This window comes from Drosophila ananassae, chromosome 2L (assembly GCF_017639315.1).
Source record: "Drosophila ananassae strain 14024-0371.13 chromosome 2L, ASM1763931v2, whole genome shotgun sequence".
Lineage (NCBI taxonomy): Eukaryota > Metazoa > Arthropoda > Insecta > Diptera > Drosophilidae > Drosophila > Drosophila ananassae.
Genome location: NC_057927.1, coordinates 965379 through 978557, shown reverse-complemented (window position 1 = coordinate 978557; position 13179 = coordinate 965379). Strand labels below are relative to the sequence as shown.

Genomic DNA, 13179 nt, shown 5'->3' with positions numbered 1-13179 from the left:
TATGATTTGCCTTTCCAATTTTTGTTCTGCACTCCATGCAATGATGATGAATTATGTGAAAATAAAGTTGTATACAAAATAAACCCGAAGTACTGAAGAAGCCAAGCTCAAGAAGCTCAAGAAGTTTGTTAAGTCAATAAAAGCGTTACGAATCGTATTCAAAGTTCTGTATACCGGCGCCGTTATATAGCTCAAGGAATATTTATATTTAACATATTATGTATGACATACCAGAATCAGACAGAATCAGAACCAGAAACACACAAGAACCCCGACCCAAATGTTATATCGATAATCGCTAAGATGATGCCCCAAGGAAATAAATTGTACTTAATGTTAATCAAACGATACAATCAAGCAGTGAAATAAACTAAAGCGAATGATACCAACCCAACACCTAATCAATTTAATACATTTTGCAGTGAGATGACAATAAAAAGAAACAGTCCCAGAAACAGGGCAGGAGACAAACAAACATTTTGTTATTTTATTTGTGGGCGACCACCAAGATTTTGTTTTCGCAACCAAAAGAATCGTTTCCACTACTGTTCCGTTTTGGTAAATTGATTGTTGTACAGTTTTATGCAAATGGCCCCGCTACCTTAAATTTGTTTTAGTTTTACCAAATCGTTAAATATCGTTAAACCAACATATATATATATATATATCTGAATATATATTCCTCATACAAGCAACAACAAGCTAACCCTTAAAACAAACAAAAACTTTTATGAAGTTGTTCAAGTTGAGTTTCCCAGTTTTTTTTACTTTTTTATGTTTTTTAATTAGTTACAAACAAAATTAAAACCGAGCAAACAACTGCTAAATTAAAACCCGATCTGTGTTGTACAAGAATTAATTTGTTAACACCACTAAGCCACACGCACACCCACACACCTGCAGATACAACTACATGCGCACCCACCACCCACCCAAGACACTCGAAGCTTTTCTATGTAGCTTACTCCGTTCACATGCCGTTTAAAAAATAAATGAAAAAGCTAAACAAAAGAAACCCACTAACTTGGCACTAAAACTATGTTAAGTTTCCATTAAAAAGTTCAAACAGCAAAGCAAATTTCTGAGTTCTGGGCTTTTTTTGAAGAATCGAATATTGAACAGAGCAAATTGTGAGCAATTTCTTTGAAAATGTTTGGAAACAAGTGGAGCCTCAAAAAAAAATGTCCAAAACTTTGAATACGATATTGTACAGAAGTGAAAAATTCTCTTAGCTACTAATCTACGGAGTACGGGACGTTCATCATCATTACGTAGAACCCTAACCAACCAAAACAAACAAAAATCCTCGAAATCGTAGTTACTAGTGCGTCGCACCACCACATCATCCTCGAGTGCAGTTTCGAACTCTTTGTGTTTTTTGAAAAAATACTAGATATTATTTTGAATTATTATTGGCCGTTTTACACACACTTTTCCCACTTACTTTCGTTTACAGTTGGTTTAATTACTTTAACTACTACTACCACGCCCACAAAGCATGCTATAACCATTAACCAGAGTCCGTTCAGACAACCCACCGTCTCTACCAACACCACTACCACCATCGCCACCGCCACAGCCACAGCCACCCGCAGCCCGCATCCGGCCGTAATCGCCACGACGAAAACGGCCAAAACGGTGGCCGTCAATGTAGGCGGCGTTCCAAAGCAGCTAACAATAACCACCACTACCAAAACCACCTCCGCCTCTGGCCCCACCAACAACAGATCCAGAAACGGCAACCAAACAAGCAACAGCAGCGGGAGCAGCCATAGCGACAGCAGCAAAGTCCCGGCCTTATCATCCGCATCCGCATCCACGCCTGCAATCTGTAGCGGCAGCACCGCCGCCGCTAAGAGCCCACAGAAGCACTGAGGTGGTGCAGCGTGGTTCAGCGGAGTTGTGTCTCTGTTTTGGGCTGGTATTCTTTGATTCCCTTCTAATTTGTCAAAATTTAATGTACATTTTTATTTTCTCTTAATCGGAGAAGAGAAGAGGAAAAATTAATTGAAACACCTTTTAATTGCCAGCTGCAACTGGTCTAGAAATTTTAATTTGTGTTTGCCACTTTCTGTGGCAGCAACAAGAACGAAACATTTCCATATGCAATTGAGAACATTGTATTATTGTGATTTTGATTTTAAAATTAATTGTTAAGAGAAACGTATCAAGTCATTCAACTCGAACTCATACGCCTCAGTCAAGAATTCCATTAGCGCAAAGCTTCAAGCATATTAATTAAGCAATACTATTAATTTAAAAACTAAATACTGAATCCTAATACTGAAAACTAAAAACATATTAAACTACTGACTAAACATTCCACATGAATCAACTATTTTTATACACCAATCGATAAATAAAACATAAATCAAAGTTGTACCCGTACCTGTATCCTGCACGTGTTTTGTCCCAATTGTGTTTTAATTTGATAACTTTTGTTGGATTGCTTGTAATCCTTCGTCCTGCAAGTTTGTTAAGTGTTCGATTTGAAAAGCTTGCGCTTTTGTTGCCTTTCCTCGAAAAAGAATTCTTTTGGTTGCCAAAACGAAAGCGAAATTTCAAAATCTCCGGGGCGTTCTTTCCAGCAGTCATGTAAGTAAGTCCAGAAGAGTGCATACGCGGTTTTCAAGTAAGTCCTATTTACTTCCATTGTGCTAAACCTTGCTTTCAATTCTAAAGAAGCTCCTCAAGATGTTTCCGCTTTTCTCGATCCCTTCTTCAGGTCACCATCAAGGCAAAAGCAAACCCAGCTCAGCGCCAGCTCACTCGGACAAGATCTCTGGATCAGGCGGCTCCACGAACAGCGAGGAGCCCTTGGACCTAGCCGACTTGGACCTGTCGCGCCTGCGTCTGAGCAAGAAGGACTTGGAGACTTTATCCAGCATCACGCCCGGATTGCCGAAATGCTTTCAGGAGCAGCTTCTAGCCAAGTTACCACCGACGCAGGCAAGAAAACTCTCCCGGACACTGAGTGTGCAGACCAGCAGTGCACCCTGCTCGGCATCTACCCCCAAGGTGTACAAGCGCAGTCAGAGCAGCGGAAGGGGGTACGCGCCGGAAGAGAAGCTTCCACCGGAGGAGCTACAGTTCCCTAAATCCGCGATGATGGATGCACCGAAGACGACCTCCGCCAGCAGCGCCATTTACAGGAGGAGTCTCAGCCGAGGCCAAGCACATGGCGCGGGGCCGGAGGGTCAGCATGGCCAGAATGTCCAGCATGGACAACTTGGAATAGCACCACAAGGTCAGGTGGAAGCCAAGGTCAAGAGTCGCAGCAGCAGTGTCTGCCGGGACGACTACGGAAAGTCTTCGCTCTGCAGCAGTAGCACCTACACCAGTGACATCAGCGACAAGTACAAATATTACTCGCCCTACCTGAGCAAGTCCAGCAACGCGAGTCCTTCGATCGCACCCAAGGATGCGGCAGAGAAGCGCTACAGCAGCAATGGTGTCCAGGCGGGTCGACCGCCGAGCGGTTGTATGTCGCCTCCCCCTCCTGCCCCAATATCCGTAACAGAGGGCTCCAGCTCCTTGAGGATTGGACGCTCGTCTCAGCGACGCATCTCCCGCTTTCTGCGACCGGACTTCTTCGACGATCCCCGGGATCGGGAGTCTCAGAGCATGCTAAGGGAGATCAGAGAAAAATCAGTGGATCGTCAACCGGAAGAGCCCCTGAACGATCTTAGGCGTCGCAAGCATAGTCTGCCTAATGTGGAGCAGGTAGCAGTGCAGGCTCCTTTGGAAACTGGGCCCTCACGATCGTCCATGCGGCACTCCAGAAACAAGAGCATGGAGCTCCTTCCGGACGCTGAATCGAATCAGGAACCTGCTAAGACTTCCAGTTCCCGCCAACGAAGCGTTTCCCGAGCCAGAGACTTCGATACGGATCTAGACAAACATCAACTGGCGGACAAGATCCTCCAAGAACTGCAGCTCCTTTCCGCCGTTAGATCACAGAAGGAGCTAGAAACGGAAAAGTCAGAGGACACCTCCACAATGCGAAAAGTGAAGAAGCTTAAGCCCAAAGAGACGTTTACGAATGATCCGGAAGGAGTGAAAATATCAGGCACCTCTACAACTACCACCTTGGTGAGAAAGGTCAAGAAAGTGACCAAAAATACGGACGAAACTAAACAAGGTACTGATACTCTGCCTGATGATTTATCCGCTTCCAAGGAAACTAAACTAAAACGTCCCAAATCCTACCCCATGAAGGATCTTGGCTTGAGCTTGAAATCTTCCGATTTACCCGAACCCATTCCCAATCCAAGCCGTTCCAGCAAACTTCCCAGCAAGCTACCCTTGGGAGGAGGGGTTTCCAACGACCCATCGGTAGAAACTGCACCCCGAGAGAGTCGTCTGATGAGGCCAAAAAGTTATCCAGCCACCAAGCTGGCCACCCCCAAGGAGCTGCGCAAGGTGACTCGCAGTGGGGTAGCCATACCCACGATTACCGAAGCAGCTGCAACGAAAACCACGCCCGTTAGTTCCAAATCTACGTCGGAGGAAAAGTCGCTCTCAGCCACGCCAACCGGCACCATGAATACCGTCTCGGAAATCAAGGACACTGGCTCATCATCCAGCGATTCCCGACCCACGACTATTAAAAAGATTATCAAGGTCTCTAAGAAGTCTAAGCTCGTGCCGCCCTCACCTGTGACGCCAAGCACACCTCCAACAACCACGACGACGACAGCCACCACCACGGCAAACAGCACACCCATAGACAGTTCGAAGGAGTCCAGTCCAGTGATCAAGGCGAAGGATAAGTCTCCAGAAAAGAAAACCAGCAAAGGTCTGCTCTACGCGTTGGGCCAGAAGTTTGAAAAGCTGAGAGACTCGGCTATGAGCAAGGAGAAAAAGGGAACATCCATGGGAGCCGCAGCCTCTCTGGCCTGCAGTCAGAAGCAACGATCTCCCGAGGAGCAGCGAAGCTCTCCAGAGAAGGTAAACAGAACCGAAGACAGGGCCTTGGATCATGGAAGCCTTGGATCCGATGACCGACGCGTGGACAAGCGCTCACGGTTCGACAGTGTTCTGAGGTCTTTGAGGGAGAGGTCCGTACCCAGGTCGCAACCGAGTGGCAGAGTGAGCCCTAAGCGAGCTGCAAGCGTGGAGGATCTTTGTGTGGAGAATCAGGGAAAACAAGGAGGAGCGGTAAACAAGATGTTGGGAGGGCTGCTGCGTCGGTTCGACCGGGAGACTAACGAGCAGAGGCGTGTTCGAAGCACTCGCTCCACCAGCAACATTGAGCGACAAGTGCGCGAGGAGCAGGGGCAGCGCTTGGACGCTTCCTTACCCACCTCACCCATTTACCAGAACGTGGTGAAGAAGGCGAAGGCTACTCCGTCTGGGGAGGAGAACTGCAACTGCGACACCGCCTGTCCGGAATGTAAACAGAACCAGGCTTCGGCGTCGAACGCTTCCTCCACCAGCAACAAAGAGAAGAGAAAGGGTCTAATGCTGGACCTGGCCAGTACCAGCGCGAGTGCTGCTCCGAGTAGCGGCCCCACCACCACAACAACCACCACCGGAAGTGGAAGCAGCTACCGGGGAAGCAAAACTAATCCGGCTCTAATAAATGGAAACGGCGGATTGAATATCTACTCAAACCTTCCGCCCTACCCCGGCGCCATGAAAAGCACCAGCTCCAATAACAGCTCCAGTCAGCAATCGGTGGAGAACGCCACCAACAACAACTCGACGAATACCAACAACAACGGCAGCTCCCAGACCTCTGGCTACAGGACATCCTCCGCCCATGAGATCAACCGTAATAACCCCCTGCTGACACCGTCTTTCGAGAACATTGCCAACTACTCCTCGGACTCGCGCAGCTACCAGGACGATTGTGCCTCCACGTCGACCTTTCTGTCTCCCACAGAGGAGCCCGAGCTGTATTTCGACAACTGGTCCATTTGCTCCGAGGACAACTACATGCTGCATGCCACTCCATCGCCGACGGTGTCAAGACTCTCGAGGGCGTCCTTGTCCTCTCCGACGCGCTGCTCCGAGAGCTCTGATCCCAACGAGAGTGTGATTGACAGAATCAAAAGACGCAGCTTTTACAGTCGCTTCAACGAGCAAAAGAAACCGAGGCGGACGAGCAGCATAGTGGGTCCCTCGGCGGTAAGGGACTACTACCGGGAGCAGCACTCCACCCGTTCGAGACACGTCCCAGACGTAGAGCCGGCCAGGGCGCACTCTCCCGACATAGCCCAGCAGTTCTTTAGGCCGCTGAAACTGAGCCCAGTGGGCACTGAGCTGAAGCCTCCTGTGTACCGCTCCACCTTGGACTATTCCTCATCCGCCAGCAAGCCCAGGAAGAGCTTGAATGACATCCGGAACACGTCGCCCTCGTTCCTCAGTAAGCGCTACGAGACAACGCCGCACGACTACAGCCTTTCCAGTGTGCCGATGCGCTACAAAAGCTCCTCCAGTTCCAGTCCCAGCAATGGAGCTGGAGCCATTGCCAGTGGCTACTACAATACCTATAACCCAAAGCGAAGGTCCTCCTACACCCTGAACGGCACTCTGCCATCGGGTTCCGCCAGCGGAAGCAGTGCCGCAGGGAGCAGCCACTTGGACGGTTACGCAACTCTAGGGAGACGGTCGATTAGACCATACGACCACCGGACCATGTCGCTGCTGGAACCGCCAACTACGAGCAGTAGCAGCAGAAGGAGCGACGAGGACAGGTCCTACCAGAGGCGCGAGGCGCGCACTCCAGTCAGGGACTACACTTCAAGCATTTCACGGTGAGTGTTCAAAGCATTTGTTGGTCATAAGATGCTAATTTTTTGATACCCTCAGGTCCAGTTCCCGTTACCGCACTTCCTCGGCCACACGAAGTCCGACCAACATTTGATGTACCACTCCGCAGAACGGCTTTTGCATCTTCTGCTATTACACGAAACGGAAAAAGCACCACCAGCTGCAACTGAAATCTGCCCCCAGCCAGATCCAGCCCGGACATCAGCACCACCATGCCGAACAGCACAAGTTCTAGACTGGTCCGGGATCACACCTCTTAGATTTAGACGATTTTGGATACTTTTTGTATGAAACCAGCCAAAGTTAGGTACTCTGCCCCTCTAGTTGTAGGTTTGTTGTAGCTCCGATATAGCGGATAAGTAGCGTTTATAGCGATTATAACGATTGTAGCGTAGTGTCACCGAAGACGTAAAGCTCCTTATAAAGAGGCCCCACCAAAGGCTACTCTGTGAGCACGCTATGGCGCCACACAAGAATGCGCCACAAATGCATACATACGATTTTCAAATAATTGTGCCTTGGTTCCTCTGGCGGTTATAGATGTAGCCAAAATATCCATAAAACGTTGGTTTTTTAACTTTAAGTATGTAAGAGGGTAATGGAAGGAAGAAAGTAGGAAGGAGCAGGAGGCAGAAAAAGCTTCAGAGAATACAGACATGTGTTTCACAGATTTATGGTATATACGAGTATATGAATATGTATTTTCTAGCTATTTTTGTGCTCCTCAGGAGACCTCGCGCCGAAAATGCGTTAAAATTTCTAATAATAATAATTTTAACAATTTTTTGCATTATACAAAGAACTGAATGACGGATTGTTTTCGAGTTTAGAGCTAGTAGGTAGAAGTTTCGTTTGCTAGGACTATTGATGTTATTGCGAAATAATAGAAAATATGCGAATTGTGAGCGGAATGTTAGGAACGAGTTATAGTAATCGTATCACAACAATAAGCGAATTTAAAAGGTACTAAAATGGAACGGAAAATGTAAAACACAACACGGAACTTAAGTAGTATGTTAAAGTTTTTGGCTAGATACACAGATCGAGGTTCAAATGTAACTAGATGGGAAGAACGTGAAGCGTTTTCTGAAAATAAATACAAATTGAATCACAATTTATTCTGCTTCTGATTTTGTTTCCCATTATTAGCTCTGTTTCTGGAGCTTGTAGGTGGGCATGAACGGCACGTAGTAGGTCCACTTCCAGCGCCGAATAGTCTCCATTCCATAGGGGAAGTCAAAGTCGGTGGCGGTGCCATCGTTGACGTTGTCATCGCCCAACGGCATCTCCTTCGCCCACTGAATGAGACCTCGTTCCTCCGGAGTTCCAGGAATCAGGTTGTCCAGCAAACAGCCTAGGACTCCGCCCACTAGAATAGTCGTTCCTAGTAGCACCGACAACGTGGAGTCCACGGTTTTGTTACCAGTGTCTATGGCTCCCGGATTTTGCTGCATCCAGCGGCACAGCACCATGGGAAAAAATATGGAAAGCCCCAGGATGTAAAGATTCCTGGCGGATCGCAAGTCCACATATTGCAGGGTGGACAGGCCGAAGGCTATAATCATCCCGAACATTACGCAGAATATACCGCCCACCACAGAGTCCGGAATTAGGATGAAAATAGCTCCAAACTTTCCGATCACGCCCTGCAGGACCATGATAAGGGCGGCCCACTGTATAACGCGACGAGAGCCAATCTGTAAAAAATTACCATTAGTATTCCAATGCTAACTGCCGAGTAGATATCACTACCCACCAGAATGTCTGTTCCCAATTGAAGGAATGAATAATGAGTCGGCGATTAGTAATGCAGCTAAGTTTACATCTTACCTTGGTCACACCAATGGCGCCCACGTTCTCTCCAAAAGTATTGGTCCCGTTGCCTGCTCCCCACAGACCAGCCAGGACTGTGCCCAATCCCTCGGTGCCAATGCCCCGATTGATCGCATGCAGCGGGGGCGAATGGGCGCCGGACATCTGAGAGACTGTGGGATAATAGCTCAGGGACTCCACGGTGCAGGCCAGCACTCCGGCCAACATGCCGAGCACTCCGGAGAGCGTGACCGACGGCCATCCAAACTGACCCGGATACGGAATGTAGAACCACTTGGCACTAGTCAGGACATTAAGGCGCACATCTGTTCGAGAGGGATGAGACGGAGGAAAGACGTCGGTAGCCGTAAGTATACCGCACAGTCCCCACATTATCATGATGGTCAGCAGGACAGGAAACAGACGGAACAGCTGGAACTGGCGTACCTCCAGTCCGTGGCCTTTGCGGTAAGCCGGAACCGGGACCGAAACATTGGACATGATCTGCGAGAAAAGCGTCAGCATGCCAGTGGTGCTGTGTGGATAGGGAAAGCAAATTTAGTCTCTTTAACCTTTTCTCTGAGCAAATGATCTTACCCGACAGCAATGCCCCAATGCTTCGAGGCAGTGTCCGCAGCGTGCTCGAACAAGGTGAGACCCACCAGCGAAACTGTAGGCACGATGGTCAGCGGGGTCACATACTTGAGGATCTTGCCCACCAGTCCCGTATATCCTAGGATCACCTGCACCATGGCGGATACGGCAATGGCCCCTGACAGCTCCCGCATGCGCACCTGCCACAGTTCCTCGCGCTCCACGTCATCCATGGCGTCCATCACAGCCTGGTCAGGGCACTTCCACTGGGGAAGGGACAAAATGGCCAGGGTCGGAACCAGAAACGATATGGTACCGCCCTGGACAATGGGCAATCGCACGCCCCAGGTGGCCTGAAAGTAGGTCACGATCCCGGTGACGAAGATCATGGTGGATATAATGATGCCCCGGTTGGCATCCTCGTCTGACATGCACAGCGCCGGCGTCAAAATAAACGGGATGGAGACAATGGCTCCGATCATGGTCAGATAGTGCTGAAAGGCCAGAAAGATGCTCAGGTACCATGGCGGATTGTCGTTAATGGCGTAGAGCAGTTGGGGATTGGACTTCTCCTTCGGTTGAGTACGAGCTTTTGAAGCATCTCCCTGGTAATCGAAACAAAATTGCTTATTCAACTCATAAGCATAAGTAGCATAAGGAAATATTAGCATTTTGCGGTAATATTAGCATAATGGTTACCGCAAAATAGACATGCTGCATATATGCAACATATATTGTTCTATAAAATCCAAATTCTTAATTAATCTCCAGTCGGTTAATTAACTATCCTAGGTTGTAAATTATAATACAGCGATGGCTGCGAAGTGTAATTATTTTTTTATTAATGCAAATTTGTATTTACTTATGTTAATGAGTATGTTTTTGATATCGGGCGTATAGAGATATTCCGACTTTATATTGTATAATTGTAGTGCGCGGAAAATTCATTGTTTTATTTATAAGACTTGCAATTACATTTTGAATTAATCTGCATAACTTTATGGCCAGGCAGGAGGGCTTAACCTAAGCCCAGTTTGAGTGACGGCTCGGATCGCCAATCGTGATTAATTGAGCGTGAGTATCAGATCTACAGTCGACGAAAGCCGGGCTCTCAGCAATTTTAATCAGACCATAAATTAGTATCTGATTAGCTGGACAGTTACTAAATCATTGTGTTGCCGATATCCAACATTGTTGACTGAAAGGTTTGGCGCGCATAAATGCATATAACAAATTGCAGTCGCAGGCAACTACTGCCTTGATAAATGGCAATATATTTTAGATTGAACTGTTAATTGGGGGGTGTTATCTTTCCGGATTCATCAGTCGAATGTGAAAAGAAATGTAATTGGCAAATAAACAACAATTAAGCTTTAAGTGCAGTTGAGAGAAGATAAAAGAAATACTCAGGAAATAGAAAGAACGCCGAAAGACAAACATTTTGTTAGTCCGCGGTACACTCCTCTTATATAAACCCGTGCGGATTTATGAAACCCCAAATATTAGATATGTGCGGAGCCCCAAAACTTACGCCCTCCTCCAAGGTAACACTGTTGAGCTCCATGATCAGACCAGCTCCCAGTTTATATCCCCCATAAAACAATTTAGGCAACCGAACGATAAAACTCTCGAGGAATACCAAACGTCACGACAACCGATCTCACCAAAGTCCCGCGACGCAATGGCAAGATGTACATATATCACCCAGCTGTCGAATTTCCCTCGACTCGCCAGCAGCTAAATCGGAAAGCTCTTGGAGAGTGCCAATGCCTTTTAATAAAGAACAACAAGCAGCATCAATTTAATTTACGGGTTCTCTCAATAAAAGCTGCATCTGTATTTCATTCTTGGCTTTTCTTTACCAAAATTTTACCCCATTTAATTGCAGGATTTGAAATAAGGCGAACACATTTTAGGCGGATCTGAAAAACGTTAAAGGCTCAGGGGGTTATAACTTATAAATTAGATTTCACAGTTCCACTTCAAATTAAAAAAAAAAAAAATCCCGCGAAAAATACCAAGCGGGAATCAGTAAAGTGAACCAGTAAAAAGTGGAACTAGTTTCAACTTTGGCGGTTTATTTCCAGATTCGTTAAACGTATCTCAGATTTAAATAACAACAAGAAAGGAAAGCTAACTTCGGGCGGAGCCGAAGTTTATATACCCTTGCAGTTGAGTCGCAGTCCGCTAGGTGGCGCCACGCATCTTATATTATTAGATATATAGCGGATCGTATATAGTTGGCCGATCCTTATGAAACTTGGCAAATCGAATTATTTTGCCAAAAGAGGAATCCATTGAAACTCCCATCCTTCTAACTTGAAAAACAACGAAGTTATAGCATTTCCGATCAATCAGTTATATGGCAGCTATAGGATATAGTTGGCTGATCCTTATGAAATTCGACAAATCAGATTGTTTTTCCCAAAATAGAATCTCTACCAAATCCCATCTTTCTAACTTAAAAAACACCAAAGTTATGCCAATTTCGATCGTTCTATGACAGCTATAGGATATAGTCGGCCGATCCTTACGAAATTTTGTACATAAGATATTTTGGTCAAATATAACATGTGTAGAAACTCCCAACCCTCTAACTTAAAAAACACCAAAGTTATGGCATTTCCGATCAATCAGTTATATGGCAGCTATAGGATATAGTCGACCGATCCCGGCCGTTCCGACTTATATACTGCCTGCAAAGGAAAGAAGGGTGTGTGCAGAGTTTCAACTCGATAGCTTTAAAACTGAGACACTAGTTTGCGTAGAAACAGACAGACGGACAGACGGACCGACGGACAGACGGACAGACGGACAGACGGACATGCTCATATCGACTCAGGAGGTGATCCTGATCAAGAATATATATACTTTATAGGGTCGGAGAGGTCTCCTTCACTGCGTTGCACACTTTTGACCAAAATTATAATACCCTCTGCAAGGGTATAATAATTCCATCGCAAGAGACACAAAACCTTAAAAATTCATTTTTTCCATCTTTTGAATGCAGCCACAATGATTATCGAAACTGTGGTGACAAAAAGTTGATAGGGATCGATGGAGAACAGTTCCTAGATTCTTTCAAGGTATCCCAGATGAGAATCCGATGACTGCTTACAAAAATATAGGCCTCGCAAGGGACACAAAAACTTAAAAGTTCATTTTTTCCATCTTTTGATTGCAGCCACAATGATTATCGAAGATGTGGTGAAAAAAAAATGATAGGGATCGATGAAGAAAAGTTCCAAGATTCTTTTAAGCTATCCCAGATGCGAAGCCGACGACTCCTAACAAAAATATAGCCCTCTCAAGGGACGCAAAAACTTAAAAATTCATTTTTTCCATCTTTTGAATGCAGCCACAATGATTATCGAAACTGTGGTGACAAAGTGCTGATGGGGATCGATGGAGACAAGTTCCAAGATTCTTTTAAGCTATCCCAGATGAGAATCCGATGACTGCTTACAAAAATATAGCCCTCGCAAGGGACACAAAACCTTAAAAATTCATTTTTTGAATGCAGCCACAACGTTTATCGAAACTGTGGTGACAAAGTGCTGATGGGGATCGATGGAGAAAAGTTCCTAGATTCTTTAAAGGTATCCCAGATGAAAATCCGATGATTCCTAACAAAAATATAGTCGATGGAGAAAAGTTCCCAGATTGTTTAAAGGATCATAAATGAGAATCCGATTTCTGTTAAAGAATTTTAAAGAATTATAGCCATCGCGACCCAAAAATTTCAAAATTAGTTTTTACTATGTTTCGAATGCAGCCACAATGTTTATCGAAACTGTGGTAGCAGTGGTGAATAATATAATCAAGCAACAATTTCAAAAAGGCTTGAGAGAATTTTGAATTCATTTTGAATGAGAATAATTTTGGTAATACTTCGTAGATTCAGAAAAGTTATTTTCCCGAATCTTCAATTTTGTGTAGGGATCTGAACAGAATTTTTATTGGCTCAACTTCAGGATTCCTTAAGGCTACTTTGCT

General features: G+C 45.8%; 2 protein-coding genes across 13 annotated transcripts in view; one reads left to right on the top strand and one right to left on the bottom strand.

Annotated features, from left to right (window-relative positions):
* LOC6500245 (serine/threonine-protein kinase par-1) overlaps positions 1–7937 on the top strand; it is a 39705-nt gene extending 31768 nt beyond the window's left edge. For 8 of the 12 annotated variants that reach the window (XM_014910952.3, XM_014910955.3, XM_032456427.2 and 5 more), the window contains 2 exons: positions 2726–6761; positions 6817–7937. In XM_014910952.3, coding sequence (XP_014766438.1) covers positions 2726–6761; positions 6817–6871 — 4091 coding nt within the window. In that variant the 3' untranslated portion in view covers positions 6872–7937. Of the gene's footprint in view, positions 1–67; positions 395–1456; positions 2326–2725; positions 6762–6816 lie in introns of those variants that run through there. The other 4 variants (XM_044718347.1, XM_044718350.1, XM_044718351.1 and 1 more) reach the window with 3 other exon arrangements.
* LOC6500314 (solute carrier family 23 member 2) lies at positions 7435–10948 on the bottom strand. Its single transcript, XM_001952915.4, has 4 exons — positions 10715–10948; positions 9187–9788; positions 8608–9124; positions 7435–8474 (listed from the first exon to the last, which is right to left on the bottom strand). The coding sequence occupies exons 1-4, from the start codon at positions 10745–10747 to the stop codon at positions 7923–7925; spliced, it is 1704 nt and encodes a 567-aa protein (XP_001952950.1). The 5' UTR covers positions 10748–10948; the 3' UTR covers positions 7435–7922.
* Between the last annotated feature and the right edge of the window lie 2231 nt (positions 10949–13179).

What these genes read in the sequence shown, in the direction of transcription:
- LOC6500314 (XM_001952915.4), bottom strand. Translation starts at nt 10,747, where the DNA reads ATGGAGCTCAACAGTGTTACCTTGGAGGAGGGC. An exon ending in CATTGGGGCATTGCTGTCGG is followed by an intron (nt 9,125 to 9,186) that starts GTAAGATCATTT and finishes CTATCCACACAG; the next exon opens with CACCACTGGCATGCTGACGC. An exon ending in GCGCCATTGGTGTGACCAAG is followed by an intron (nt 8,475 to 8,607) that starts GTAAGATGTAAA and finishes AATTTTTTACAG; the next exon opens with ATTGGCTCTCGTCGCGTTAT.